Source organism: Onychomys torridus, chromosome 7, assembly GCF_903995425.1.
Source record: "Onychomys torridus chromosome 7, mOncTor1.1, whole genome shotgun sequence".
Taxonomy (NCBI): domain Eukaryota; kingdom Metazoa; phylum Chordata; class Mammalia; order Rodentia; family Cricetidae; genus Onychomys; species Onychomys torridus.
The window spans coordinates 102,486,522-102,513,925 of NC_050449.1; the positions used below are offsets into that span (position 1 = coordinate 102,486,522).

Sequence of the window (27,404 nt, forward strand, 5' to 3'; positions counted from 1 at the left end):
GTGTGACTGGAAAGGAGCAAGAGAGGCCAGGCCAGTCGTGGTGGTGGCCATCCCAGAGTGGTCTGTTTGTGGGTGGGATGGCTGCCATGCTGAGAATATCCTGAGGATCATATCAGCACAAGATTCTTATTGCACTTGTATTTTTTGTATTAAAGTCTGCATGGTTTCTAATAAAGGATGCAAACCTAAGTTCGTAGTGAAATGGCCTGGGAGTGTCTAAGGGCTCCTCTGGTGGGGCATTTTCTGCTGCGCAGATTTGCCTTTCAGGAGGCTGGCCCAGATCTCACCCTCTTGGCCCTCCTCCTGACACAGCCTCCACCTCTGCTCCAGGTATAGCTTGAGCAGGTAGAGGTCTGTACTGTCTCTGCCCAAGGAAATCATCCCTGGGACTGAAGGTCCTAGACATTGAGGCAACGGTTTCCTTTCAGAAATCTTGAAACTAAATCCCTAGCTCTATACACACACACACACACACACACACACACACACACACACACACACTCCCTAGCTCTACTCATGGAGCCTTCAGTGTTAGTATTTTTTCAGCAAGATGCAACTGGGAAGAATAAGCAGTGGGGACGGGGGTGCTGGTGGCTGAGGGCATAAAGGTACTTGCTGCCTTCCTTGGTGTTGATCCTGGGGCCTCGAGGATGCTGAGATTGACCGGAGTCCACTGGCCAAGGACTAGAGAACAGAAGGTGGCCTGAGCTGTCTAGGGAGACTCTTTAAAAGGCCCGCTTCCTGGAATGGTCCCACAGGTCAGAACCTGAGAAGGCTCATCTGGCCGACTGAGACTATAGGGCCATATGATGTGTATACTTTGCAAGGTTTGGGGATGAGATCTTTCTGTACTTCGTTTGCTCATGGCTTAGCCATTACCTGTGTCTGTAACTGTACTGATTTAAATAAAGCTGCCTGACATCTGACCACACAGGCTGTGTTACTTGTCATCTGTTAATCCGCATACCTACTTTATCCCCTTGTACCTTCAGCTCCTCCCTCATCTGTGAGACACAGGTGTTCCCTGCAGGACCATCACACAAATCGACGCTGCCCAGAAAAGTGCTGTGGTTATCACTAGAGCAGCTGTGTCAATGCTGAGACTTACTAGCAAAGCAGTTGAAATGTGTTGCCTGCTCTGGTGGCTCATTCCCCAGCGGTGAGCATCTCTGGTCCCCCTGAATCGGGGCCAAGAGCCCAGAGTCATGAGAGGAGCCCTTAGTAGGACAGCAGTATTCACAAGGGATAAATATAACTTTTATTTTAAATAAACATTTGCACTCTGTACACAGCCCCAGCGGAAGAGGGACTCAGTCATCAGCTGTCTTGCGCACATCAAAGCTGCCGCAAGGTCCCCGCAGCAGCTCTGCCAACAGTGCAAGCAGCTGCCCATGTTCCTGCTGCACACTAAGGGGAAGTGCAGCTAGCTCACTACGGAGGCTCCGCTCCACCATTCGGCCTAGGGCTCGCCGCAGCTCCCTTAGCAACCGCACAGTTCTTGAATCACCTTCTAGCCGCAGCAGGTCACTGTCACTCAGTGAGATGGTGGCCCGGCGCCCGTCATCTGGGGAAGGGCAGAGACAGGGAGTCTGTGTTGGCCATGCCCTTGAGGCCATGAGGAGGCCTTGGAGTGGTGGAAGGGAGGGTACCCACCACGTATGTGGACGTCCCCATCTGTTAGGAGCAGCACAGCTAGCGGGTGCACCTGGGAGGAATCTCGAACAAAAACGCTACCATTGGACTTGACGGCCATGAAGTATGTCAGCCATCGGCTCCGTAACCGGGTAGCCTCCCTAGGGAACAGAGTGTTGTGCAATGTGAAGCCACACCTCTGGCCGGTCTCTGAGGCCCTCCCTCCCTATCTAATCCTGCCTGCCACCCACCTGTTAATGGTCGATTTGTGCAGCAAGATGTTGCCAGATTTGGTCCTGTAAGTGACACTGTTGGGCTTGAACTTCCCCTGCCGAGTCACCTTACCTTGCCTCACCTAAAGGGACAGAGGAGGGAAATATTGAGCAAGGGGCTAGGGGTGGAGAAGAGAGGTAGGGACCTGGTCAGTTTCCTATCCTAGAGGCGGCACCTGGATGAGGTTGGGGTAGAGGCCCGCCATCAGCACCCCCTTCACCAGCTCCTCTTCCTCGCTGTATTCATTGCACTGAGCGGAGGGCAGTGTGCAGTCAGAGGGCTTTCCCACTAGGAAAGCCTCGTAAATGTTCTCCGAGAACTGCTTGATGAGCCCTGGAGAGGCAAAGTGCAGTGTGAACAGAGGCCCTGCCCCAAGGCTGGGGATGGGAGCTCTGTGGGTGGGAGGTGCCCAGGAAGGCCCTCTTGGGGGCCAGGCTGACCGTGGATGAAGCGCAAGCTGGGGGCGTACAGGAGGTTTTCTTCCAGGTAGTTTTCCCGGGAGGCACGGTCCTGCCATCGCAGCACCTCCTCCCAGCCAGCCACAGCACGCACGAAGGCCAAATGGTCACTACCACTGTCGTGGCTCAGCAGTGCCTTCACCTAGGGGAGAATGTCCAGGGGTCAGGAGAGCAACTAGAGCCCAGCTCAGGACAATGGGTGGGGATGAATAAATCAGCAAGAGGGCAATAGGAAGCACTGGATCTAACCTTGTCTACTTCTGCCCGGTTCTGCAAACTGCTGCTGAAAGGGTCCCGGGTAAGGCAGGAAACAACCACCAGCAGTGGGTGCAGGCAGCGGAAGATGGCAGCCAACACTATGGCCTTGGCCAACCGGGGGTCAGTAGAGATGTGGGCCAGGCGCTGCCCCAGGGTGGTCAGGTACTCCCGCTGGTCCAGCACCCCTGCAACAGCTCAGCTGTCAGTCCCACCCATGAGCCACTCCATAGCCCAACCACTCCGAGTCTCCATTTACCGATCTCCTGGAGCAGTATCACAGCCTCATCCACTGCCTTGATATTTGGACTGTCCACAGCCTTAGAGAGGAACTCCACTGCCTGCAGCAACAAGAACCACACCCCCATGAGCCTGTTGCCCTGTCCAGGAGCAAGCCCTTCCCCAGCCCTGCCCCTGCCGCACCGTCTTCTCAGGCATGTGGATTTTGGCTTGCAGCACCAGGTTCTCGAGGGGTGTGCGCAGGATCTCTGGCACTTGGAAAGGAACCATTTTCTCCAGCCGGCTCCTCGGGAACAAGTGGTAGGCAAAACCTGACTGGCAGCGGCCTGCTCTGCCCCGGCGCTGAATCACATTTGCTCTCGACACCCACACAGTCTCCAGGCAGGACACCTGGGGAAAGGCAGGAAACCTACACATCTACAGGTCTTGTCTGCCCACTTCTCCAGTCACCCTCACCACCCTCGACAGAGACATCCCCCTAAGTGTGGCCTTCCCACAGAAAGGATGTCTACAGCAGACGGAGCCCGCTCAGAACAGGAGTGAGTCCTCCCCCAATGGATGGGTTGGGTCCAAGAGAGAGGCACCACCTTGGTCTTCAGGTCATAGCGTTCCTCCTTATGTAGACCGCTGTCCACGACGTGCACAATGTCATTAACTGTGATGGAGGTCTCCGCAATGTTGGTGGCCAATACAATCTTACGCACCCCAAGTGGAGGCTGCTGGAATATGGCCTTCTGATCCATCATAGGGATATTGGAGTGCACTGGTGGATAGCAAGATGCAAAAGGGCTACAGGCACTGTTCGAACCAGAAGAGTCTCAGACTGAGGGCAGGACAAGAATTCCCCACCCCCTCCCTTGCCCCCATAAGCTGAAACCAGTTGATAAACCCTCAGAGAAGAATGGTCAAACACAGTCAGAAACTGGGGCCACGAGTACAAGCTGGGTCACTCCCAGAGGCAGGACTCTCACCTGGTAAGATGAGGTACTTGCTCTCATGCATGCCCAGGGCCTCCTGCAGACGCTGCTGCACTCCTTTGATTTCTTGCCAACCAGGCAGAAAGCACAGGATCCCACCTGTAAAGGGGCCTGCAGCCATGAGCTGGTTTGCCCAGCAAGTAGGGAAAGGAAATAGCTAAGAAGTGGGGGGCGCACCCACCTGGCTCCCCACGGGCATCGATGTGCAGAACCAAGTCAGTCACAAGGTCCAAATCAAGTGCACATTCATCTTCAGACTGGGGTGGGGGAAGAAAGGCCAGTCACAGTCATGGGGTAGGGGTCATACACAGGACACAGCAATGGACACTGAGAGTGAGCTACTTGGTATGTGAATTCCAGCCCTCACATACTTTGCCACACACACATAGGCATGATTAGTCCCCAATTTTTATCAAGGAGACAGGCTTGGGAAGATAGTATGCTCTATCATGAAGATAGGGAGGAGGAAATTCCAAAAGAAAGCCCAGCAACCCTGGGGTGTATGTATATGGGGATGTCCCTCTCACCTCATGGTGCCGATGCCGGTGTGGGTACTGGTGTTTGCCCAGCTTGGCCAGGATGTCCTCCAGGTAATGTTCCTTGACGGGATACATGAAGCCAGGCACCTTGATGACAGGGCAGCCCCCAAAGTAGCGGGAGAAGCGCTCATTATCTCCTGTAGCACTCATGAGCACCAGCCTCAAGGCTGGGTTGAGCCGCTGAAGGCCCTTAAGCAGAATCAGCAGGAAGTCTGTGTTCACATCCCGCTCATGGACCTCATCAACAATAACATGGCTCACACCCTCTAGGCTGGGGTTGCTCTGCAGCTTCCGCAGCAGGATACCCACAGTGCAAAAGAGCAGTGCCCCACCTCGGGCTGGGGGCTTGCTTTCCAAGCGCACCTGGAAGCCCACGTTCCGGCGCAAGGAGGGGCCCAGTTCATGGCTGACCCGCTGCGCCACAGACACAGCTGAGATACGGCGAGGTTGTGTGATGATCACATTGCAGCGGGCACCTCGGCCCTCAGTCACATAGCGCTCCAACAGTAGCTGAGGGATACGTGTGGTCTTCCCACAGCCTGTGTCCCCAGAGATGACCACCACAGGGTGCTGTTCAATGGCACTGAGGATAGTGTCCCGATGAGGGTCCACAGGTAACTGGGGGGCCTCCTGCCAAATCGGCCCTCGCCTCCGCCACAGCTCTAGCAGGCTCTGGCTCAGGCGTACCTCCTCCGCTTCTGACAGGGGCATGTATGGCTTGCCTGTGATAGGGTCACTTAAGGGCCCTGAGTCCTTGCCTAAGGGCAAGATGTCATCACTCTGCAGCCGGAGTTCTGGGGAAATCCATGAACTGTCCACCGGGTACTAGAGGACGAGGAAGCAAGCAAAATGACAGAGATGCCTGTCTTCCTCCTCCATGCAGTCAGCCCCTCCACAGAATCCACCTAGTCAGATGTCAGGGCCCAACCCACAGAGCAGAGGAGAACTTGGGCATGACTGCCCTGACACCCTCACAGACATGACTAAGGGGACTTAGGGCCAGGGTGCTCCAAAGCTCCCTGCTCAGTGGGGAAAAAAACAGGTTTCCTATGCCTTTTGCAGGCAGAAGCAGCCTTCAGTCTGGAGAGGGAGACAGTGGGATGGAAGGCAGGACTCTTACATGACTCAGGAAGGCCTCTATCTTGCGAAGGATGGGCTCGGGCACCTGGATGGTACATGGCCGGCGCTGGGTCTCACCCAACTCACGCAAGGAGGCCAGGTTGTACATGGCATGGGTAAGCGGCTCATTGTTCCTGTCCACCAGGCCCAGGCTCTGCAGGAGGATATGTATAGCTCAGTCTATGCTCTTAGAATCCCAGCACTCAGGAGGTGGAGGTAAGAGGCTTGCCAAATTCCAGGCTAGCCTGGGCTACATGGTATAACTCTAGAAGTAAGTTTTAAAAACTTTAAAAAAAAAAATAAAAAAAGAATTAAATGAGATATCAGAGTAGAACCCAACTACCTACCCTTGCCCAGACATGGTAGCCCAAGAACAGCCTTCTCTGGTGCAGTCAGCCTTCCAATATCCCAGAAGACCAGTATCATTTTGAAGACCCTACTCCTCAAGATCTCCCTGTGCCCCCCACCATAGCTTCCCCACCCAAATCCTGCTAGCAGGGCTTGCTGCTAACTGTTCTGGCCAGTGCCATCTGTGACCCACCATACAGAGAAGTACATGGAATGTCCTGTAAATGTCTAAACATGATAAAATAGGCCCTATAAAGTAAAATGGTTGTTTGCTTCACCGCATGCTTAAAATCACCTCATGAGACAAAATATGACCTTCGGGCAAATGTGGGCCCATCATTTTCTTAGCTTTGTGTGTCTACCATGTGGAAAGCTCACCAGCTCTCTCTGCAAACTCAGCCCCCGTGTCACCTCCCTGAGGACATCTTCCCACTGTAGGTGCCCCCTCCACCAGTGCTGATTACAAAAGGCACCAGCACTACCACGTTGCTGTCTGTGTGGATGAGCTTCCCAACATGGCAGCTCCTTCCCAGACAGTCTCTCCCAAGCCAAGAGTGCAGGACTTAAACACAGGAAGGGGAATTGCAGACTCCTCCACATCCTGCAATGAGGCCCAGTCTGCCCTGCGGAGCCCAAAGCAGAGCCCAAACACCCTCATACTTCACCGCCTGCATTCAACTTTTTCTCTTCTGTTTTGTTGATCTTGTTTGTTTGAATATAGCCTTGCTGTGTAGCCCAGGCTAGCCTTGATCTCATGACCATCTTTCTGCCTTGCCTCCCAAGTACTAGGATAATGGTATACAGCACCCCGACATATGGACTCCTCATATTCTCCACGTTGACAGGTGTACCCTTCACCATCAGAGGGATCTAAGACATGGTTCTCCAAACCAATTTACAAAGGGCCACTAGAGCACTCAGTAAAGCAGGCTCAGTTCACATTTTCCACCTTCATGCTCAGATGAACTCAATTCTGTTAACCACACAGAATGCCATCTATGGCTATGGCGTCAGCCAATGCCAGAGCTCCTTCACAGGAACTGCTATAGATACAGCACAACAGTAGAGTGGCCACCGAGCATGAGGAATGGCCTATGTTCAATCCTAACCCTGGAAGAAAGAGGAAGAAACAAAAACACAGAACTTGCGAGGCTTAGTGGTATCTGCTGATAATGCTATCATTTGGGATGGGACAAGGCTAGGAGTTGAAAGCCAGCCTGAGCTACACAGCAGGTACCAGGCCAGGCTGAGCTTTAGGGAGGCCCTGTCTCGAAAGGAGGGGGAGCTGGAGGTAAGGCTAGGGATGCAGTTAAGCTGGTTAGTGGTCAGTTGCCTAGCATGCATGAAGCTCTGGGTTTGGTCCCCAGCACTGCATGGTGGTACAGGCACCTAGGAGGTGGATGCAGAAAGTCCAGAAGCTCACGGTTATCCTCAGCGGTGTAGTACCAGGCCAGCCTGGGATACACCAGATTCTGTCTCAAATTAAAAAAAAAAAAAAAGAGGACGGAGGCTTGACACCAAGTCTGATGACCTGAGTTTGATTCATACAGAAAAAGAAGAGATGGGTTGGGGATTTTCAGCTCCAAAAAAAAAAAAAAAAAAAAAAAAAAAAAGGAAAAAAGAACTGACTCTGGCCTCCAGGTGTGTGCCTCGGCGCACACAGTGAGCGTTTAAAAGGAAGAGGGTGAGGGTGAGACACAACCTGCAGGCCACATCACTATCACCTTAACGCCACTCACTTGCTCAACTGTCCCTCTAGACGCACGTCAGGCTACTCACACTGCCACCAAGGCTGCAGGATCTCTCTGGGCACCCAGCCCACCTCCTAACCCAAGCTCTTTCAAACCTCTCTGCTGTGAGGTCACACTCTGGTTTCACCTAGACTCTGGGCAAGTGTTATCAAGGCTGAGCTCACAGGCAAAGTCCCCAAAGAGACTCTAGGGAAGTAGTCAAGGAGACAGTGGTAACCAATACATGCAGAGACAGGGCCCTGGATCCTTTCCTACCTGGGAACAAACAGCCAAGGCCTGGTGTGTGCTTTACTTCCTAAAGCAGTGGACTACTCTGTCACAGACAACGGGACTTACCTTCAGTTTCTTGCAAGCCAAGGCCGCTGCTTTATTCTCAGCCTCGGCTTTGCGGCGCCCTTTAGCAACAAAGGTCATGGGACAGGGCCAGAGCAGAGTGAGTGTAGCCAGCTTGGTCTTGGTGCCCACAGTGTGGAACTGCATGAGGTTCTACACAGAGGAAAGTGAGGAAATTACCACAGGCCGGAATGAACAGAGAGCTGGCTAGTCCAGGCACCTCAGGGACTTCCTGTTTGTCCCTCTGCTTTATGCCCGCCACCCATCAATGACCCTGTGTGGCCCTAGTCCTGAGCTTGCTTCTCAATTTCTGTAGAAGACGAGATTCATGAGATGCCACTACCCGTCTTCCTAACCCCATCTGATTAGCACCTTCAGGAAACTCTGGGGCTGGAGCTGTTAGCATGAGCCAAAACCCAGGCATGTCCTGACGAGTAAAAGGGCCTCTTCTCTACCCCAGCCTCCTCTGAGGCCCCGTGCTATGGCATCAAGGATGACATTTAAACACCACAGACACCAAACTCCTATTCTTTCACATCCCTAACGCACCACTTGGTCACAGATCCCCCTTTCCTTCATCATCATCATCTGTCCGTGTCATTGTGCTTGCCCCCTCCCACCGCCGCCTCCCCCCGCCCCCGGCTGCTCTGCTTTGCATCCATCAAGGATCCCACTGTCCTTCTTGCTGGCCTAGGTGGGAGCTGAGACAGGCATCCTGAGCCCTGCCCCACACCTGAGCTTCCTTCCTTCCTGCTGCTCAAGCCCACACTTGTGGAGAGCCGACTCACCTTAGCTGTGGAGGAGGATGTTGCGATCTGAATCACTTTGGCCAGAAGGTTCTTGGGAAGTGGGAACTGGGTCAGAGCTCTAATGGCACTGTCATCGTCTGTCATTTCAAAGGAGCCCCCCCTGTGAGGACAAACAGTGGAGGTGAAAAAATCCGCTGTCGTCCTAGGCAAGTTTCTCTGGGACTCCAAGGTTGGACACAGTGCTGGTGTGACAGATAGACAGGAGGTGTGAGATGATTGGGCCAGGAACTATTGCCTCTTCGGTCACACTGCAGCAGCCCACAGGCCCTGGCTTCCCCAGAGAGAGGCGAGCAGAGTGACTGCTGAGAGGTGGGGCCGAGTGTGAGCTGGACCCATGTGCTGTCTGCAGAAGGCCAGGCACAGCCCAGGATAGTAGTCACCAGTGCACTGTCCCTCCTACCCAGGTCCCAGATAGGGAGAAACACACTAAGCAACAGGCTGTGAAGACTAAAGCATTGGGCACAGCCCTCCCAGATGTGGGGACTCAGAGAAGACTAATCCCAGGCCAAGATGTGTCAGGGGATGCAGGACAGTACCTTGAGTCCCTGAGTGGGTTGTGGGAGTCTTGCTGGGTCATGGACAGAAACTCCGTCACATCAATGGTCCCTTCTTCTAGCTCTTCCTCCTCATCTTCCTCTTCCTCTCGGCCTAAGGATCGTGATAGGCCTCCAGGACCCCCTGGCCGAATGTTCTCAGGATTCAGCTGCCGCCAAGAAGTTGGAGGCATGGTGGGTTCTGGCCGCCACCAGTTGTCAGCCGGAGACCCAAAACGATCAGCAAGCACTCGGTATTTGGCTGCGTCAAACAGTTCATTCCGTGGACCCAGCAGACCCCAGCCCTGTTGGACAAAAAAAACTGTGAGGAGCATACCATCAGCACACCTCAGTCAACCTGTTCTGTGCTCTGCTAGACACACTTCAGCCCTGGCCAGAAATGGGAATACAAAGAAGACTTCAATCCAAGCATGATGGGGCGCTCCTCTCATCCCAGCAGCGGAAGCTGACAGAAGAGTCTTGAGATCTAGGCCAGTCTTACTTATGCAGTGAGACCAGCTCAAAAAACAGTAACAGAAAGAAAGGGAAGGAACAGACTGACAGAAGGGAAGAAGAAAAGGAAGAGAAGACTTAAAAACGCCTAGATCTGCTGGATCTGGTGGTAAATGCCTGAAATCTTAGGTCTCCCAGGCCTACGCAGGAGGATCACTGAAAGCTGTGGACAGCCTGAGCAGCAAGACTTTGTCCCAAACAAATAAAAATGAGAAATGAAAATAAGCTAGATAAGCCAGACCCAGTGGCACACAACTTTAATCCCAGCACTCAGGAGGCAGAAGCAGGCAGACCTTTGTGAGATCGAGGACAGCCTGATCTACAGAGTGAGTTTCAGGATGTCCAGGACTACACATATAAACCCTGTCTTGAAACCACCAAAATAAACAAACAAACAAGCAAACAGGTAACCAGGAGAGTAGAAGATACAGCTACACAGTAATTGACAAAGCATCAGTAATCAGGAAATGAGTGGCCTACAACATCAGCCATTTCTAACACAAGAATCCTGTTAGAACTATACGAAAAAAAGACTTGAGCTCCATTCCTAGCACCCACATGGAGTGTCACAACATCTGTAATTCCAGTTCCAATGGATAGGATACATGGTGCACAGCCATACACACAGGTAAAACACCTACACACACACACACACACACACACACACACACACACACACACACACACGGGAAAAAAAAAACTTAATAAAAAAAAAAAGAAAGAAAGAATTCAAAGGGCTCACTTAAGCTGTAGCTCACTGGTAGAGCCCCTCACCTAACATGTACCCTGGGTTCAGTCCTCAGCACTGCAAAACAAACAGAAAGAAATCAAAGAAAAATTTTTTGGGTTGGGTTTTTTGTTTGTTTGTTTTTCAAGATGGGGTTTCTCTGTGTAACAGCCCTGGCTATCCTAGAACTCATTCTGTAAACCAGACTGGCCTCAAACTCACAAAGATCTTCCTGCCTTTGCGTCCTGAGTGCTGGGATTAGATTAAAGACATGCATCAATCAATACCTGTGGCATAAAATGCCTTTGTTTGTTTGTTTGTTTGTTGTTTTGGTTTTTTGAGACAGGGTTTCTCTGTGTAGCTTTGCGCCTTTCCTGGAACTCACTTGGTAGCCCAGGCTGGCATCGAACTCACAGAGATCCGCCTGGCTCTGCCTCCTGAGTGCTGGGATTAAAGGTGTACGCCACCACTGCCTGGCATAAAATGCCTTTTTTTTTTTAAATGCCATTTTTAACAGTATCAAAAAGAATATACTTGGTTAAGATGTTTCTCCTAAGGAGATGAAATCCTTGTACACTGAAGATAGTAAAGTATTGAAGGAAAATAGTCAATATAATCCCTATCAAAATTTCAATGAAAATGTCAAAGCAAACAGAAAAACAACAACAAACATTCTTTAAATAAAGCCCCAACAGCCAAAATAATCTTTTTTGGGGATGGGGCACAGGGAGGCTACATCTCGCTCTGTAGACCAGGCTGGCCTCGAACTCACAGAGATCCGCCTGGCTCTGCCTCCTGAGTGCTGGGATTAAAGGCGTGCGCCACCGTCACCTGGCCCAAAATAATCTTAAGAAATGTGAAGTTGGAGAAATCACACTGCCTAACCACAAACTACAAAGTTGTAAAATTCAAAAGAATACCATGGGTAGGGTGTCACATATCTTTAACCCTTTGCCCTTTTCTGACCTTCAAGGGCACCAGGCATACATATGGAATATTCCTTTACACTGCACAAATGTATGTCACTGTGATTGGTTTAATAAATAAGATGACTGGCCAATAGCTGGACAGGATAAGGTTAGGCAGGGGAACCAGACTAAGGACACCAGGAAGAAGGGCAGAGAGAGGAGTCACCAGCCAGACACAGGCAGGAAACAGGGGTACAAGATGAAAGAGAGGAAATGCCACGTGGCAATACTTAGATTAACATAAGTGGGTTAATTTAAGTTGTAAGATCTAGTTTGTAATAAGCCTGAGCTATTGGCTGAACATTTATAATTAATATTAAGTCTCTGAGTGGTTATTTGGGAAGTGGCTGGTGGAACGGAGTATATCTCAGTCCTGACAAAAAATTCTGCCTACAATTACACATGCAGGCAAGCAACACATACAAAATAAATACCTTTTAAAAAGTTTTAAAATTCAGTGGTGGTGGTGCATACCTTTAATCCTAACACTTAGGCAGTTATGCAGCCAGCCTAGTCTACAATAGTGAATTCTAGGCAAGCCAGGGCAGAGCTACACAGTGAAACCACATCTCAAAAAACAATTTTTTTTTTAATTTTATAAGTCAAGGCTGGGGAGTTAGATAGCACATTTAGTAAAATGCTTGCCACACAAGCATGAAGACTTGAACTCAATCCCCAACTCTCAGGTAAAACACCGGGTGGTAGTGGTCAGTGGTGAGCACTTTCAATCCCGGAGCTGGGGAGGCAGAAACAGTTGAGTCATGGACATGCTAGCCAGCTAACCAGCCCAGCCTAATCAGTCAGTGAGCCCTAGGTCAGAGAGAGATCCCATCTCAAAAAACAACGTAGACAAGCCAGTTGTGGTAAGGCATACCTTCAGTCTCAGGACTCAAAAAGCAGAGACAAGTGTATGTCTGTGTTCCAGGTTAGCCTGGTCTATACTTAGGTAGTCCTAGGCCAGCAAAGCTACACAGTAGACCTTGTCTCAAATAAGTAAATGACCAAACAGAAAAACAATGTAGACAGCTTCTGAGGAATGACACCTATAATGGACCACTGGTCTACACACAGGCACACGTACTCACAAACACATGTACATCCACACAAGACGAAGAAAGTAAGAAGTCGGAAGAGCTCAGGAAAGCTGAATGACTGAACACTGCATCACCATCTACCAAGATGTCCCTGGACCCAAAACCACTTCAAGAGAGAGCAAGGAATAGCCGTGTCCCAGGCCTGGGCTTCAGCGGAGGCACTCACCTTGAACAGCTGACAAGCTGCTGCTGCAGCCTGCCGCTCAGCATCTATCTTCTTGCTGCCGTAGCCTTCGACCTCCACGCTCTTGGGCCACTTAATGTGCAGGGTGACTTTCTGGGAAAGTGGAAAGAGAGTAAGGAAATGGGAATGGCAGCCTGGGCTCACTACTGCAGAAGTGGAGGCAAGAGGAGCAGGTTACAAAGTAAATTCCAGAACTGCTTGGGATATACAAGACCATGTATCAAAAACAAGCAAAAAGCTCAGTGTGGTGGCACAGTCCTCTAATGCCAGCACTCAGGAGGCAGACCCTGGTGCCTCTCTTGAGTTCAAGCCCAGCCTGGTCTACAGAGTGAGTTTCTGGACAGTTCCTACACGGAGAAACCCAACCAACAACAACAACAAAAACCAGAACAAAAAAAAATCTTTCATTCAGACTGGTTTACCTGAATGCTTCCGTGAAATGTAGGCTCTATGACACTCTTGGAGCAGGTGTCCTCACTGTCACCTCTACCCTGCATCCCTTGCTAGACAAGGGACCAAAACAGGGTCCTTACCCCACCCGTGTTTGCTTTTCCTAAATGAAGCATATGGATTTTTGGTAGTTCTCCAAATCTAATTGTATTATGAGATTCTCTATCGACTGTTCACATTTAGAAAACACATTCTGGCTGGGCACAGTGACACACATCTAAAAGACTTTTTTTCAAATTATGTAGACTACCTTCAGTATCTAAGACCTGAAAGCAAGAGGACCAGCAATCCAAAGCCAGCTCCTGTTACATATCAAGTTCTAAGCCAACCTAGGCCACATAAGACCGACCCTATCTCAAAACAAAACAATGAAAAGCCAACCAACAGGAGTGGGCGGTGATGCACACCTTTAATCCCAGCACTCGGAGGCAGAGGCAGGTGGATCTCTGTGAGTGAACCTGTAGGCCAGCCTGGTCTACAGAGCTAGTTCCAGGACAGCCAAGGCTACACAAAGAAACCCTGTTTCGAAACAAACAAACAAAAAGGCAAACAAAACAGAATACCAGCTCTGGCCTCTTTGACAAAAAAACAAAACAAAACAAAACAAAACAAAAAACACCCCAGAAAGAGAAAAGAGCAGCCAGTGTCCTTTGAATCAAACCAGTGACTCAGACACCGGCAGACTCACCTTTTTCTTCGGTCCATTTGTGTGCACATAGACTAGCTTGTCTTTGGCATGTGAAATGCCAAGGGCTCTTCCAATCACGCTGTTGAGAAGGTTTTTGGGTTGTGGAAACTCTTTTAATAGGTCCCTAGAAGCTAAGAAAATAAGAATAAAATAATTACAATTCTTTTTCTTTTCAAACTCTGTAAGGTATACCAAAGACACTCAGGGCTAAAGTTGTTGGCTCAGGACCCCAAAGCATTCAATGTAGGAGTCCTTGGGAAGGGCAAGATGGTCAATAAACTCCATGTATCTGATATCTGAAAGAGGGTACTCAAAAAAGCAAAACAAAACAAAAAATGTATCTTCTACAAATGCACATGAGAGATCAACCTCCTAAAACGGTTCACACAATTAGAAGGACAGGCCCTGAAGGGACTCTGGGCAGCTCCAGCATAGCAAACAAGGCTCTGGCAAGCCTTGCCCGTCTCTCCCATTCCCTTCTCCTTGCTAAACCATTAGTTTGCATTCCTAAAGGTAGCCACTGAGGTCTATTCCCTTATTTGGCCACTTTCTCCTCCTGAGATTTGACTGCCAAGGTCCAGTATTGATACTGATCTTGGTCTTGGGGTCCTGAGCTGACACCGCTCCTTTCAAGCCATGTAGGTCAGTGATGCAATCCAGCTTTAAGATTATGCCTCCATTCTCAACTATGCCTCTGCAGCAGTCTAAAGCCCAGAGACTCACTGCCAAGACACAGGCATGAGCCAATCCTCTCCTATCCCCCAGCATCTAGGGGAAAAGGATGCATCAAACACCAGAAGGGCTATATCCTTCCCTTCACTTATTCTCTGTACTAACCTCAAAATACAAACACTACAAATGGCTTACACGTCCCATCTAGCAGCAGCTCCCGCCAGACACAGGGCTTAGTCAACCACAAAGGGGCAACTCAGAAGGGCTCAAAACAAACTAAAGGGCCCGTCACACGCAGCACCAGAAATCTTCAGGAGATGTAAGGCCTCCTTCAGTCTCTAGCATTACGTTCAACCTCTGCCATGGAACTGAGTGGGTGCTCCATGCAGCACTGTGTGCTTGTTTCAACAGAATCGTTTGGGAGGGTTTTACATGGCAGTGGATCCATTACCCCTCAGTGGGCACCTCAGAATGCCAGCAGTGCAGTATCTGTATTTAATTCTTTGTCTCTTCAAACTTCATTCATTACCCGGAGTAAAAGTTGCAAACTTTTAACCCCAACACTTCAACACTTGGGAGGCAGTGGCAGGCAGATTCTATGAGTTTCAGGCCAACAGGGCTTTATAGTGAGATCCTGCCTCAAAAAAATTATTTTATTATCATGTGTTTCATTGTCTGTGTGTGTGTGTATTCTAGGTGAACCTAAGCCACACAAGACTTTCTAACAGCAGGGAGGGGACTCACAGATGTAAGAGGTTTAAATCACTTTCAAGACTAGAGATTCAAGATAGGGCCGACCTCCCTCTCCCCCCCCCCTCTCTCTCTAGAGAGAGAGAGAGAGAGAGAGAGAGAGAGAGAGAGAGAGACAGACAGACACACACACACACACACACACACACACACACACACACACGGAATCCACCATTTGGAGGTCAGAGAATAACCCCTGCAAGTCTATCCTCTCCCTGCACTGTGATCAGGGCTGGAACTTGGATCTGTCTACCAGACTTTTACCAGCTGAACCATCCATCTCACCAGCGCTGTACTGTGAAAACAGTCCTCCAAAACTTCTGATGTAGCCCTGTTACCTAGTTTGCAATATTCACCTGGGGCAGATACCTGTGTCAAAAGAACAATAGGAATGTCCGACCTGGAGCACTCTCCTAAATGCTGCATTGTAAGTCATGTAAGAATCAAGCAGTTAGAAAACAGTACCTAGGTAGACCCAAGCAGAGTTGATCCCCTCTTGTATCCCTAATTTAAGTAACCCGCTAGACCCACGGTTGTGCACAAACGCCACACACCCCAGTTCTTCCAGATGGGTAAAGGCTGGCTAGCTCACACCACCTATCTTGACGCCAGTTCCATTCCCTGCCCTCACCAGGAGCCACACAGCCACAATCTAAGAAAGACGACACTCCAACTCTATCTGACATTCTGATATTCCAGGTGTATTTGGGGCTAGGTCCCATTGTGATAACAGTGCTAACCCTCTGTGCCACCCAACCTGACTGTGTAAGCTATTCATGTTATTTCCCACACCTATCCACGTGCAGGCATGCTGGATTCTAGGTGAACCTAAGCCACACAAGACTTTCTAACAGCAGGGAGGGGGCTCACAGATGTAAGAGGTTTTAAATCACTTTCAAGACTAGAGTTCGGGCCTGCCGGGCCGGCCTCTATCCCACGCCCCTCGCTTGCCTTCCCTAGTCAAGGACTTCGCAGCCCAATCTCTGCTACCGGCCCTCACCGTTCACCATGCTTCCATCGCCCTCCCCAAGCTCGCTAGGGGACACCTCTGATTCGACCTCAGAAGCCTCCTGGGTGCCATCTGGGCGGACAAAACTTGATGAGAGGCCACGCGAGGGTCCTTGTCGCCCGGCAGCGAGGGGATCCGGCGGCCGCAGGCGCGGAGAGACGCTGGCAGCCAGCGCCACGAGCCGCCTAGCAGACGCCATCGCGATCCCGCCGATCCCCGCGGCCTCAGCCTGCGATAGCACCTCCGAGGGTTCAGAGGCTGGCAGGAGTACCGTGCGCCCTCTGCTGGCCAGGGGGACCCGGTGCTGGGCTGAGAGCAAAGAAGCTAGACTGCCAGTCTGCATAGCACAGCCCAGGCCTCCTCACCAGGAAATGCAAACCAGACTGGGCATCTGATCTCAAGCAGGAAAGGGGATGGGATGATTTTAGAAACTAGTACTATGTGTTTTCTCTGCGTTCATTCAAGGAAATGAGCCAAGTTCCCTCCAGGTCCTACATATGGTAAATCCCTTCCTTACAGGCTGCTTTCTAACAACTGTCTTGCATGTAGGTCAGTGCTAAGCAGGCACCCACCTCCTATGGGTAAATCTGGTGAATACTCTCCAGTAGGAAATACCTCTTGATCATAAACTGACTTAATGCCCTGGACTGGAGTCCAAGGAGACAGCACCTACTTTGGGTTTGGGACACAGTGCCAAGAACTGAGCTAGCTCCACCGTTAAGAGCAGTTACGCTTCCATGCTGTGTGGAGACAGTGGAATTCCACCTCCACTTCCTGTGCCCGGATTTTACCCCTCTTCTGTCTCTTAAAGCTTTGAGGAGCAGGACTTGGGTGAGCTAGGAATGAAACTAAACCTGAAGGCAGTGGCCACGAGCAAGGGCCTCAGTCTCAGCACTGCAAAAGAAAGCTTTGGTCAGGGGTTGGCAGTTTATGTTGAGTAGGCTGCAAAGAAGAAATTTGTTTTTCAATTCTAGCCATGACTTGAATAATCCCCTGGAGAACTTATTAATACATCAGTGCTGGGTATGGCGGCCCATAACTTTAATTCCAGCACTCTCTGAGTTCAAGGCCAGCCTGGTCTACAGGACTAAGTTATAGGACTTTCAGGGCTACAGAGAGACCCTGTCTTGACAAAAGAAAAGAGAAAAACTAAAAAGCATATTACTAGTCAAGAGTGGTGGTACACGCCTGTAATTCCCAGTACCCAGGCGGCAGAGGCAGGATTGCTACGTGTTCAAGGGTTGCCTGGTCTCCACAGGAAGTTCCAATACAATGGAACTCAAAAATTAAACAAGAAACAGATCTGGGAATGGAGTTTGGTGGTGTTTGACCATCAGCACAGTATAGTATACTATAGGAGCATGTCTGTAAATCTCAGCACTGGGGAGTCAGGAGGATTGGAAGTTCAAGGTCATCCCTGGCAACGGGAAAAAGGAAGGTTTGAAGCCAGAATTGGATACATGAGCCACTGTCTTAACACACACACACACACACACACACACACACTTTTAAATCTGACATAAGGGCTATAGAAATGGCTCATCAGTTAAGAGCCCTGGATGTCCTTCCAGAGGACCAGAGTTTGATTCCCAGCATCCACAACTGTGTAACTCCACTTCCAGGGGATCTGACACCCTCTGCTGGCTTTCTGGTGCCAGGAATGCACATGGTATACAGAGACACATGCAGGCCAAACACCTATACACACAAAATAAAATACATTTAAGGATAAATAAATAAAAATCTGATGCAACTGTCACAGGAGAAACCACCTGTATTAAACACCCTACCCAGATCCACATATAGGGCAAAAGATGATTCCTCATGAGTTTTGCATTTGGCGGTGTGGTTGTTACTTTGCTAGAAGTCTAACCAGCTTCAAAAATGGTCCTCACAGACTGTGAACAGCCCACATTTCTTCAAAAGAATAGAGAAGTTTACCAAGTCAGGGTTAGCACAACAGTGCTGAGGATAAACTAAAAACTGGGGCCTCACAATTGAAAGAAACAGTCTGGAGAAAAGACAGACCCTCCACCTAGAAAACTGACCTGTCCCCAACATGACCCCCTCACTACTGCACTCTGCCTCCACAGCCGCTTACACACAGCAGAAATGCATCACTTCTTTCCCTCCAAAGAGGCAAAAGTGAAAGGACACACACAAAGCAAACCTTGCCATAGTTAGTCAAGAGTCCAAGCTGAAGGACAAGAACACAGGCATTTGCTATGCCGCTCTCTCTCTTTTCCCTTGAGACAAGGTTTTGCTACATAGCCCTGGCTGTCCTGGAACTCACTTTGTAGACCAGTCTAGCCTCAAACCAAGAGATCTGCCTGCCTCTGCCTCCCAAAGGCATGTACCACCACACCTTGTTCATTTTCTCCAATTTTAGAAAACGTATTTTGAATTGGTGCTTGAAATTTTATGTTTAAAAGAAAAAAATCAAAGGGGCTGGAGAGATGGCTCAGCAGTTAAGAGCACTGGCTGCTCTTTCAGAAGCCCTGGGTTCAATTCCCAGCACCCACATGGCTGCTCACAACTGTCTGTAACTACAGTCCTAAGGGATCCAACACTCTCACACAGACATACATGCAGACAAAACACCAATACACATAAAATAAAAATGTCATTAAGAAAAAGAAATCAAAGTAAGCATTGTGGCTCATGGCTATAATCCCAGCACTTAGGCTGAAGCAAGATGATTATTGAGAGTTCAAGGCCAGCCTAAGATACAGAATAAGACCCTGTTTCTAAAACTAAAAAGAGCTGGGAATATAACTAAGTGGTATAGTAACTGACAAGCCTGCATGAGTCTATAGGTTTAATTCCCCACAACCCACAGAAAGGTGGACGGAGAGAACTGACTCAACTAAGTTGGCCTCTGACCTCCACACACCATGGCGTGTGTCTACCCAGACACATTATATATACCCACTATACACAAAGACAATAAATAAAATCTAAAAACAAAAGCTCATGCTGGGGGCGGAATGGGGACATGACTTTAGTCCCAGCACTTGGGAAGCAGAGGCAGGTAGATCTGCCTGTGAGTTCAAGACCAGCCTGGTCTACAGAGTGAGATCTAGGACAGGCAGGGCTACACAGAGAAACCTTGCCTTGAAAAACCAAAACAAACGAACAAACAAACAAACAAAACCCCCACCAAAACAGAAAAGCTCACTTGACAAAAAAATAAAACTAGGTTTGTTTTTTCCACGTAACAAGAATGTGGAGGGGTTGGGGATTTAGCTCAGTGATAGAGCACTTGCCTAGCAAGCGGAAGGCCCTGGGTTCGATCCTCAGCTCCACATACAAAAAAAAAAAAAAAAAAAAAAAGAATGTGGAAAAATAATAAAAATAAACTACATCGTGCTCTAAGAGCTGGAGTCATCCTGAGCAAATACTTCACTCCATAATCACAGGGACTCCTGTAAAATCAAGGTAGCTCTTTAGGCCAGCTTTTAGAAGCCTTCTATTTCTATGATCTTCCCCCAAGGGTTCAGAGCAGGGATTGGCAAACCATCAGCCGCAGAACAAACCCAGTTGACTGCTGTTAATCTAAATTCTTAGTTGCTGGTGTTTGAAACATGATCTCATTTACTCCAGCCTTGCCTTGAACTTGCTATTAACCAAAGATGACCTTGAACTACTGATCCTATTGGGTACAGGGAGTACAGGCATGTGTCGTCACACCTGATTTATTCAGTGCTAGAGGTTGATCTCAAGCTAGGCAACACAAGAGCAGTTCCAGCCTGTAAGGAAGTTAGTGGAACAGAGCTCTGTTCATTTGCTTATGGAATACCACTAACTGCTTTCCTACTGTCATGACAGAGTTAACTGCAACAGAAAAACATGACAGCAAAGCCTGAAATAGAGCTGGGCATGGCAGCTCATGAATTTAATCCCAGCACTCAGGGGCAGAAGCAGGCAAATCTCTGTGAGTTCTAGGACATTCTGGTCTACATACAGAGTTCAGGCCAAGCAAAGCTACAAAGTGAGACCCTGCCTCAAAAGAAAAAAAAGAAAGAAAGAAGAAGGTTTACTAACTCAGAGATATTTCTTTTTAATTCATTTTTATTTTATTGATTTTTAGTGTGTGTATGCATGTCGTGGTTCTCTCCTTCCACCGTGGGCTCCAAGGACTGAACTCAGGTCATCGGGATAGCACGGCAATAACTGTTAGCTGCTGAGCCATCTCGCCAGCTCTCAGAGATATTTCTGTCCACTTCTGGATCAGGCAGGACATCTCCACTAAATGGAATCAAGGTGCAGAGGATCTGAGTCCGAAGGTGAGATGTTTAGGAGCTTAACCTTTACTTACGTTTTGATACAGGGTCTTACTCTATAGCCCAGAGAACCGGAACTAATTATGTAGCCCAGGCTACCTCAAACTTGTAACCATCCTTTTTTGACTCAGCCTCCCAAGTGCTAGGAGTACTTTTGGTATCATCCAAATGCCTGGCATAGGAACCAGAAGGTGCTAGGAGGAAACCCTCAACAACCCAGGCTCTGGTGCACACCACAGCACCTTAGATGGAAATAGGCAAGGGGCTATCAACACCTAAAACACCTGAGGCTCTCGGCCAGCACGTGACAACTTACTCAGCAAGAAGACATGACTGGCGGGGCTGGAGAGATGGCTCAGTGGTTAAGAGTACTTACTGGCTGCTCTTCCAAAGGTTCTGAGTTCAATTCCCAGCACCCACATGGTAGCTCACAACCATCTGTAATGAGATTTGGTGCCCTCTTCTGGCATGTAGGCATACATACAGGCAGAACACTGTATGCATAATAAATAAATAAATATTAAAAAAAAAAAAAAAAAGACATGACTGGCGATGGAAAGAGAAGAGAGCTAGAGGAACCAGGCAAGCACCCTGACACACGTGAATGCCACGTATCCCTCAATGTAAGCGGCCATCTCAGGAAAAACACAGCTGCTTAAGGACTACACAGAAAGATCAAATTGTGGCCTTGGGCACAGGATCCTGTAGGATTTCTAGTGCCCTGTTCTCAATTCTGGGCAGGAAGGAACAGACACACAGAGGACCCTTACAGGGAAACTTCTCAGTTTATCCACCCTTCCCTTGGAAAGATGCTTTGGTAAGAGATTGGCAGTGGGAAAGGGAAGGTTCCAAAAGGAGATGATCATTTTTTCCCTTTCAATTCTAAATCTGACTCTGATGGGCTCTGGTCAATACAAATGGCCATTGTCTTCTGAGTGCTAGTTATTTATTTTTATTTATATTTTATTTTTTGGTTTTTCAAGACAGAGTTTCTCTATGTAGCCCTGGCCACCCTGGAATTTACTCTGTAGACAAGGCTGGCCTTGAACTCAGAGATCTGCCTGCCTCTGCCTCCCGAGTGCTGGGACTAAAGGTGTGTACCACCACTGCCCAGTCTGGGTGCTATTTATTTGAATACTAGAGATACTATTTTTAATCATATACCTTCTTTTTCCAGGGGTGTAGAGAAACAAAGTCTCATGTACTATTGAGGCCAAGCCTGGCCTTGAACTCTTGACCCTCCTGTTCTCTTTCTTTTTTTTTTCCTGGAGCTGAGCACCAAACCCAGGGCCTTGTGAGCTAAATCCCCAACCCTGAACACAGCGCCTTAGACCGCTCGGTCATCTTGACATCTAAATCCCTGACCCTCCTATTTTCATATTGTTGGAATTACAGATATTCATGTCCACATACGGCTTTTTTGTTTGTTTGTTTGAGACAGCGTTTCTCTGTAACTCTGGCTGTTGTGGAACTCACTCTGTAGACCAGGCTGGCCTCAAACTCTCAGAGATCTGCCTGCCTCTGCCTCCTGAGTGCTGGGATTAAAGGCGTGCGCCACTGCCAGCTCCCACAGATCCTTCTTCAGGACAAAAATAGCAGTGGAGCCACTGGTATGCCATGCCAGGTGCAGTATGTGTAAGTCCAGCTGCTGGGAGGCTAAAGCAAGATGCCTGACTGAACCTAGAAGTTCCAAGTCAGCCTGTACAATACAGTAAGAATCTGTCTCAAAAATACAAAAAGCAGGAAGAGAGTGAGCCAGTTGGTGGTAGTGCACGCCTTTGATCCCAGCACTCAGGAGACTGAGGCAGGTGGATCTCTGTGAGTTCGAGGCCAGCGCGAGTTGCAGGACAGGCACCAAAACTACACAGAGAAACCCTCTCTTGAAAAAAAAACCCCAAAAATAAATACATAAAGAAGGAGGAAGAGGAAGAGATGGATGGAGGAGGGAATGTAACTCAATGGTAGTCCTAGCATTACATTTGTGAGGCCCTATGTTCAATGCCCAACACCACAAGAAAAAAAAAAGGAAACAGAAAGCTGTATGGGAGAAAGAAGACCTAATACCTATGTGCATGTCAGGATGTCTTCTGGACATGGCATGGATGCCTCCTGGAGGCACAGCAGAGGAGTGTGTAGCACCTATGGGTCACCCCAAAGGGCAGTTATCCATCCCAAGAGCATAGCATACTCCTTGGCACTCAAGGAAGCACTGCCTATCTGACCCCTAGGTAACCCAAACTACCAATCTTGTAGCTCAGCCCAGCACATCTCTCAGAACCACTCACCTGCCATGGTGGGAATGTTAACGTTCAGCCTTTTCGAGTTACAGGGCATTTTAAGAGAAGAAAAAAAAAGGGCAATCAACTCTTGTTTTAGCAATAGTAGGGGTGGCATTTCTTTAAAGCCTAAGTCAGGTAGTCATAGGGCTGGAAGTGTAAATTTCTACTACACTGCTATCAAAAGTCAAGGACATGGCAGAGTGGAGGGCAGTGCACTGAAAACTGCCTGGAAACTTGGCAGCATCACAGGCCACAGAAATTGGTCCCCACCATTCCTAAGCTCTTGACCTTCAAAGTACTTCATAGAAACCAGACAGACCCACTTTATAGGGAGCGAAGACTCCATGACCTAAAATGCCGTTCTTGACACTAGACAGAGGGATAGAAACAGGCTGTCAAAGCAGTGCAGACCACCTGTCAAGAAAAAAAAGGCTACCAGGAATGCTGGCTTGACAAATGTAGAAAAAAGACTTCAGTCTGAGGGAAGGTAAAGATTTGTGTGCTTTGACCACCAGCCCTATCTCTAGGTTTATGTTCCCCTGAGGTGAGCCATCATTCATCTGGGTATTTAGATATTCTTCCTTATCAAAAAGACAGGCCATCTTGCCCAGGACTATCAGGCAGACTTTGATGTCAATAAAGTGCTTTCAGGTTCTGGGAAGATAGTACCCGAGCATCTAGGATAGAGGGACCAGGTCAGGTTAGGGCTCTATTCTGACCCTGCTTCAAGCATTTGCTCTCTCTGAAACAGAAGAAGATTCCAGTAATTCCTTCTAGCCTAGAAGATTCTCTATGTTGGTGCTTAACAACTCAACTTTTCCTAACATTTCTTTTAGGCCACACATGGAGGCCCAAGGAGACTGTAGGGTCTAAATCACATAACCCAGGGTCATAAAAACCTATTCTAAGTATGCTCTCACTTGGGTCCATCAGCTCTGCTAAGGCCACCTTCCAGGCTCACTTTCGAGAAACACATGTCCCTGGTGCAAGGTTACCACTGCCACCCACCTACCCACTGATCCTGGACAAAGCCGTTGCTGGAGGCAAGGCTCCTCCTCCCTTACCTCGAGAGATGGTCCCTCCAGGGGAAGGGTTGACACACATGGGTGGAAGGCGGGGTGGGGGAAGTTTGCATTGACGCTGTCTGTGCTGGGTCCGATCTGGGGAAATAGAAAACACATTAGGGTGACATGTTCTCACCCCTCATGGTATATACAATTGAGCTTATTCACCCTGGGAATCCAAGTGGAGCTCAGGGTAATACTGGAGAGCCAATCACAGGTTCTAAGGAACAGGGCAGCAATACCACACAAAACAGTAAATGGCTCCTACAGACACCAGAGAAATTCTTGTAGAAATCTTTTTTGACTCTTCAGAAGGCCTCCAACTAGTTCCTCATCTATCCTTCATGAAGTTTATCAATGCTTTGTTGTTTTTCTGAGACAGCATATCTAATAGCCCAGACTGCCCTTGAACTCACTGACCCAAAGATGACTAAACTCTTGGGCCCAAGTGCTGAAATCATGGGTGTATGTCATCACATCTGGCCTCTCTGAGTCTTAATATACATCCTATATGCTTTGCTTTAGTCATCTACACCAATCTTTTTGGGGGTGTGTGGGAGTAGGAGAGTTGAGACAGGGTTTCTTTTCATAGTTTTGGCTGTCCTGGAACTCGCTCTGTGGACCAGGCTGGCCTCAAACTCACAGAGATCCGCCTGTCTCTGCCTCCTGAGTGCTGGGAATAAAGGTGTGCACCACCACACCTAGCCACAAATTACTTTTATAAGATGCTCCAAAATTTTGAGATACATGAAATAAAATTACGCAGCCCAGCAGCTCAGAGCTCCACTTCCCCTTGTACTGCCTCAGCACCCTGTTCTCATCAGAACGTTCCTGGCACATTCTTAGCATCGTACTAGCTGCCTGCCTCGGTGGCCCAAAACATCTTCCCTTGCACCAGAGACCTGTCATCCTCTGGTCACACTACAGCACTTGTACTTGCCCAAAGTCTGTTTGTCACGTCGTCTTTTTAAAAACAATATTTGTATCAGTTCTTTGAGGACTTCATATATGCATACATTGTATTTCGATCATGCTCTGCTTCTCTCAAAAGCTTTGAGATACTACTGGTGTGTGGTTTTCATGGTAAACACAAACCTGAAATGCCTACAGGCGTCTCTAGATTGAGGTTGAATTCTGAATTAATTTCAGCTCTGCCTTGAGGGTAAGGTTGAGAATGATTAGCTCAATTTCTCAATTCCTATTGTAAAAGAGTTCTCATTCCCATTCAGGGAGACTACATTAAAAACAAACATCTAGTGGTAGAAGCACACATCTTTAATTCCAGGGAGGCAGAGGCAGGCCGATCTCTGTGAGTTTGAAGCCAGCCTGGGCTACAGAGTGAGTTCCAGGACAACCAGGGCTACACAGGGAAACCCTGAAAAAAAAAGAAAGAAGGAAGAAAAGAAAGAAAGAGAAAGAAACAAGTAAAGCAGGCAGGATTTTGATGAGCAGTGGTTGGCAGGAAGGAGCACTTTGGGGGTAAGGGAGCAAACACGCACAAACCCAGGCAGGGCAAGAGGCAGCACCAGTTCTGAGCTAAGGTGAGAAGGAAGAGGGTCAGAGGCCTGCACACTGCGGGGTCGGGCTCACAACCTTCAAAGTGACAACCAAAGGGAGGAGAGGCATGGAGTCATGTGTACAGTTCCATTTTTACCTTTTCTAAATGAGTCCAGGCTGAACATTTCTGGCCAGGAGGGGAAGCTGGAATCCTGAGAAGGAGGGTCAAAAGGCCATGAATGTTGATTACTATTCCTGGTTCAAGAATCTGCAAAGACTGAAAGAACACAGACATTACCCAGAAGACAGGGAAATGAAGCCGTGAACTAGTGAACCCCACTGCCGCTCCCCAGGTTTAAGAATGCCAAGGCGGTGGTGGCACACACCTTTAATCTCAGTGCTATGGAAGCAGAGGAAGGTGGATCAACCAAGTTTCTGGATAGCCAGGGCTATACACAAAGAAACCCTGTCTCAAAAAACCAAAAAAAAAAAAAAAAAAAAAGAAAAGAAAAAAAAGGTTTTTTTAGGGGGGAGTCCCTATGAAATGGATGATAAATTCCCAAGTAGTAATTGTTAGTGGTATCTTTAATAATAAATTATAAACACATTAGACCACAGGTACTAGCCAGAAGTCTTGATTGATACTTTTCCTTTCCTCCAAGACAGGGTTTTACTATAGAGCCCAGGCTACCCTGAAACTATCCTCCTATTTCAGCTCCCCGAGCACTAAGATTACAGGTATATACCTCACACCTGGTGTTTGGGTACATTCCTTTTAGTATGTTTTTCCTTTATTTATTTGCTTCATTTTCTGAACTCTGATCCTCCTGCATCCACCTCCTAAGTGAAGGAGTAGCAAATGTCTACCACCCTGGCTGGTTTTTATTAATACTTTAACTGAAGACTATCTACTGATTACTGGAAAAAGTAACATTTATAATTTAGTAATAACTTTATTTAAATACTCAAACTCGTACTTAGAGATCTTTTTATTTATTTATTCTTTTTGTTTTGTTTTTTTCAAGACAAGATTTCTCTGTGTAACAGCCCTACCTGTCCTAGGACTCAAATTCTAGACCAGGCTGGCCTCAAACTCACAGAGAACCGCCTGCCTCTGCCTCCCCAGTGCTGGAATCAAAGGCCTGTGCCACCACTGCCTGGCAGAGATCCTTTTAATAATAGCACTCCTGGATTAGGATTAGGTCCAGTAACCATTACTAGACTTAGTTTTAAAGGATCTATATAATGTTTGACACATTAGGTTAATGTTCAACCTGCTAGGAGACAAGGAAGGCCTACACACCTGTCCCTAACTGCTAGTCCCTTTCATTCTCAACTTGTGGGGATGTAGAAAGTAAAAGGCCTAATCTTTCAAATCCTTATCGTGACCTCCTCTCCCCCAAGGATGCTGGAAATTTCTGCCAATAAGATATGGTGCATTTAAGAGAGAAAACTTCAATACAATATCAACAACAATCCATTTATTCAAAGAAGTTACATCCTACAAACACCTTCTATGCAAATTAAGAGTATAAAATAAGAGTAACTTTAAGTAAGTTAAAAGAAAGTAACTTAAGAAAAAAGTTTTAATTTTTTTTCTTTTTGGGTATTGGGAATTGTACTCAAGGCCTTTTAATGCTAAGCAATTGATCTACCAATAAAGTATAACTGCAGCCCAGGAACAATACATTCTTGCTAAAAAAAATTTAAGTTAATCTGCATGAAAACAGATTTCTTGTTTTAATTTCAGGTTTTGGAGATTTTTCCACAAGTATCATTTTATAGCCCAGACTGGCCTAGAACTCACTCTGTAGCTCAGACTGTGCTTGAACTCAAAGGAATCCTTCTACCTTAGCCCCCAGAGTGCTAGAATTACAGACATGACTCACCATGCCCAGATGAATTTTGGTTTTAAAAAGTCTCTGGATTCTCTCTTTGCCAACTGAGTTTCATATCTTA

The 27,404-nt window shown here is 48.1% G+C and overlaps 1 protein-coding gene across 6 annotated transcripts in view; it reads right to left on the reverse strand.

The window, feature by feature from the left end:
- Nucleotides 1-1,235: 1,235 nt before the first annotated feature.
- Dhx30 (DExH-box helicase 30) overlaps nucleotides 1,236-27,404 on the reverse strand; it is a 28,690-nt gene continuing 2,521 nt past the window's right edge. For 3 of the 6 annotated variants that reach the window (XM_036192856.1, XM_036192858.1, XM_036192857.1), the window contains 20 exons: nucleotides 25,603-25,722; nucleotides 23,949-24,044; nucleotides 13,892-14,022; nucleotides 12,736-12,846; nucleotides 9,271-9,572; nucleotides 8,714-8,834; nucleotides 7,929-8,078; nucleotides 5,495-5,647; nucleotides 4,363-5,199; nucleotides 4,017-4,092; nucleotides 3,830-3,934; nucleotides 3,446-3,621; nucleotides 3,042-3,248; nucleotides 2,878-2,959; nucleotides 2,613-2,806; nucleotides 2,346-2,505; nucleotides 2,081-2,238; nucleotides 1,884-1,987; nucleotides 1,654-1,793; nucleotides 1,236-1,564 (listed from right to left, as the gene is read on the reverse strand). In XM_036192856.1, the coding sequence (XP_036048749.1) occupies nucleotides 1,311-1,564; nucleotides 1,654-1,793; nucleotides 1,884-1,987; nucleotides 2,081-2,238; nucleotides 2,346-2,505; nucleotides 2,613-2,806; nucleotides 2,878-2,959; nucleotides 3,042-3,248; nucleotides 3,446-3,621; nucleotides 3,830-3,934; nucleotides 4,017-4,092; nucleotides 4,363-5,199; nucleotides 5,495-5,647; nucleotides 7,929-8,078; nucleotides 8,714-8,834; nucleotides 9,271-9,572; nucleotides 12,736-12,846; nucleotides 13,892-14,022; nucleotides 23,949-24,044; nucleotides 25,603-25,630 (3,585 nt within the window). In that variant the 5' untranslated portion in view covers nucleotides 25,631-25,722 and the 3' untranslated portion in view covers nucleotides 1,236-1,310. Of the gene's footprint in view, nucleotides 1,565-1,653; nucleotides 1,794-1,883; nucleotides 1,988-2,080; nucleotides 2,239-2,345; nucleotides 2,506-2,612; nucleotides 2,807-2,877; nucleotides 2,960-3,041; nucleotides 3,249-3,445; nucleotides 3,622-3,829; nucleotides 3,935-4,016; nucleotides 4,093-4,362; nucleotides 5,200-5,494; nucleotides 5,648-7,928; nucleotides 8,079-8,713; nucleotides 8,835-9,270; nucleotides 9,573-12,735; nucleotides 12,847-13,891; nucleotides 14,023-16,313; nucleotides 16,572-22,890; nucleotides 22,920-23,948; nucleotides 24,045-25,602; nucleotides 25,723-27,404 lie in introns of those variants that run through there. The other 3 variants (XM_036192860.1, XM_036192859.1, XM_036192855.1) reach the window with 3 other exon arrangements.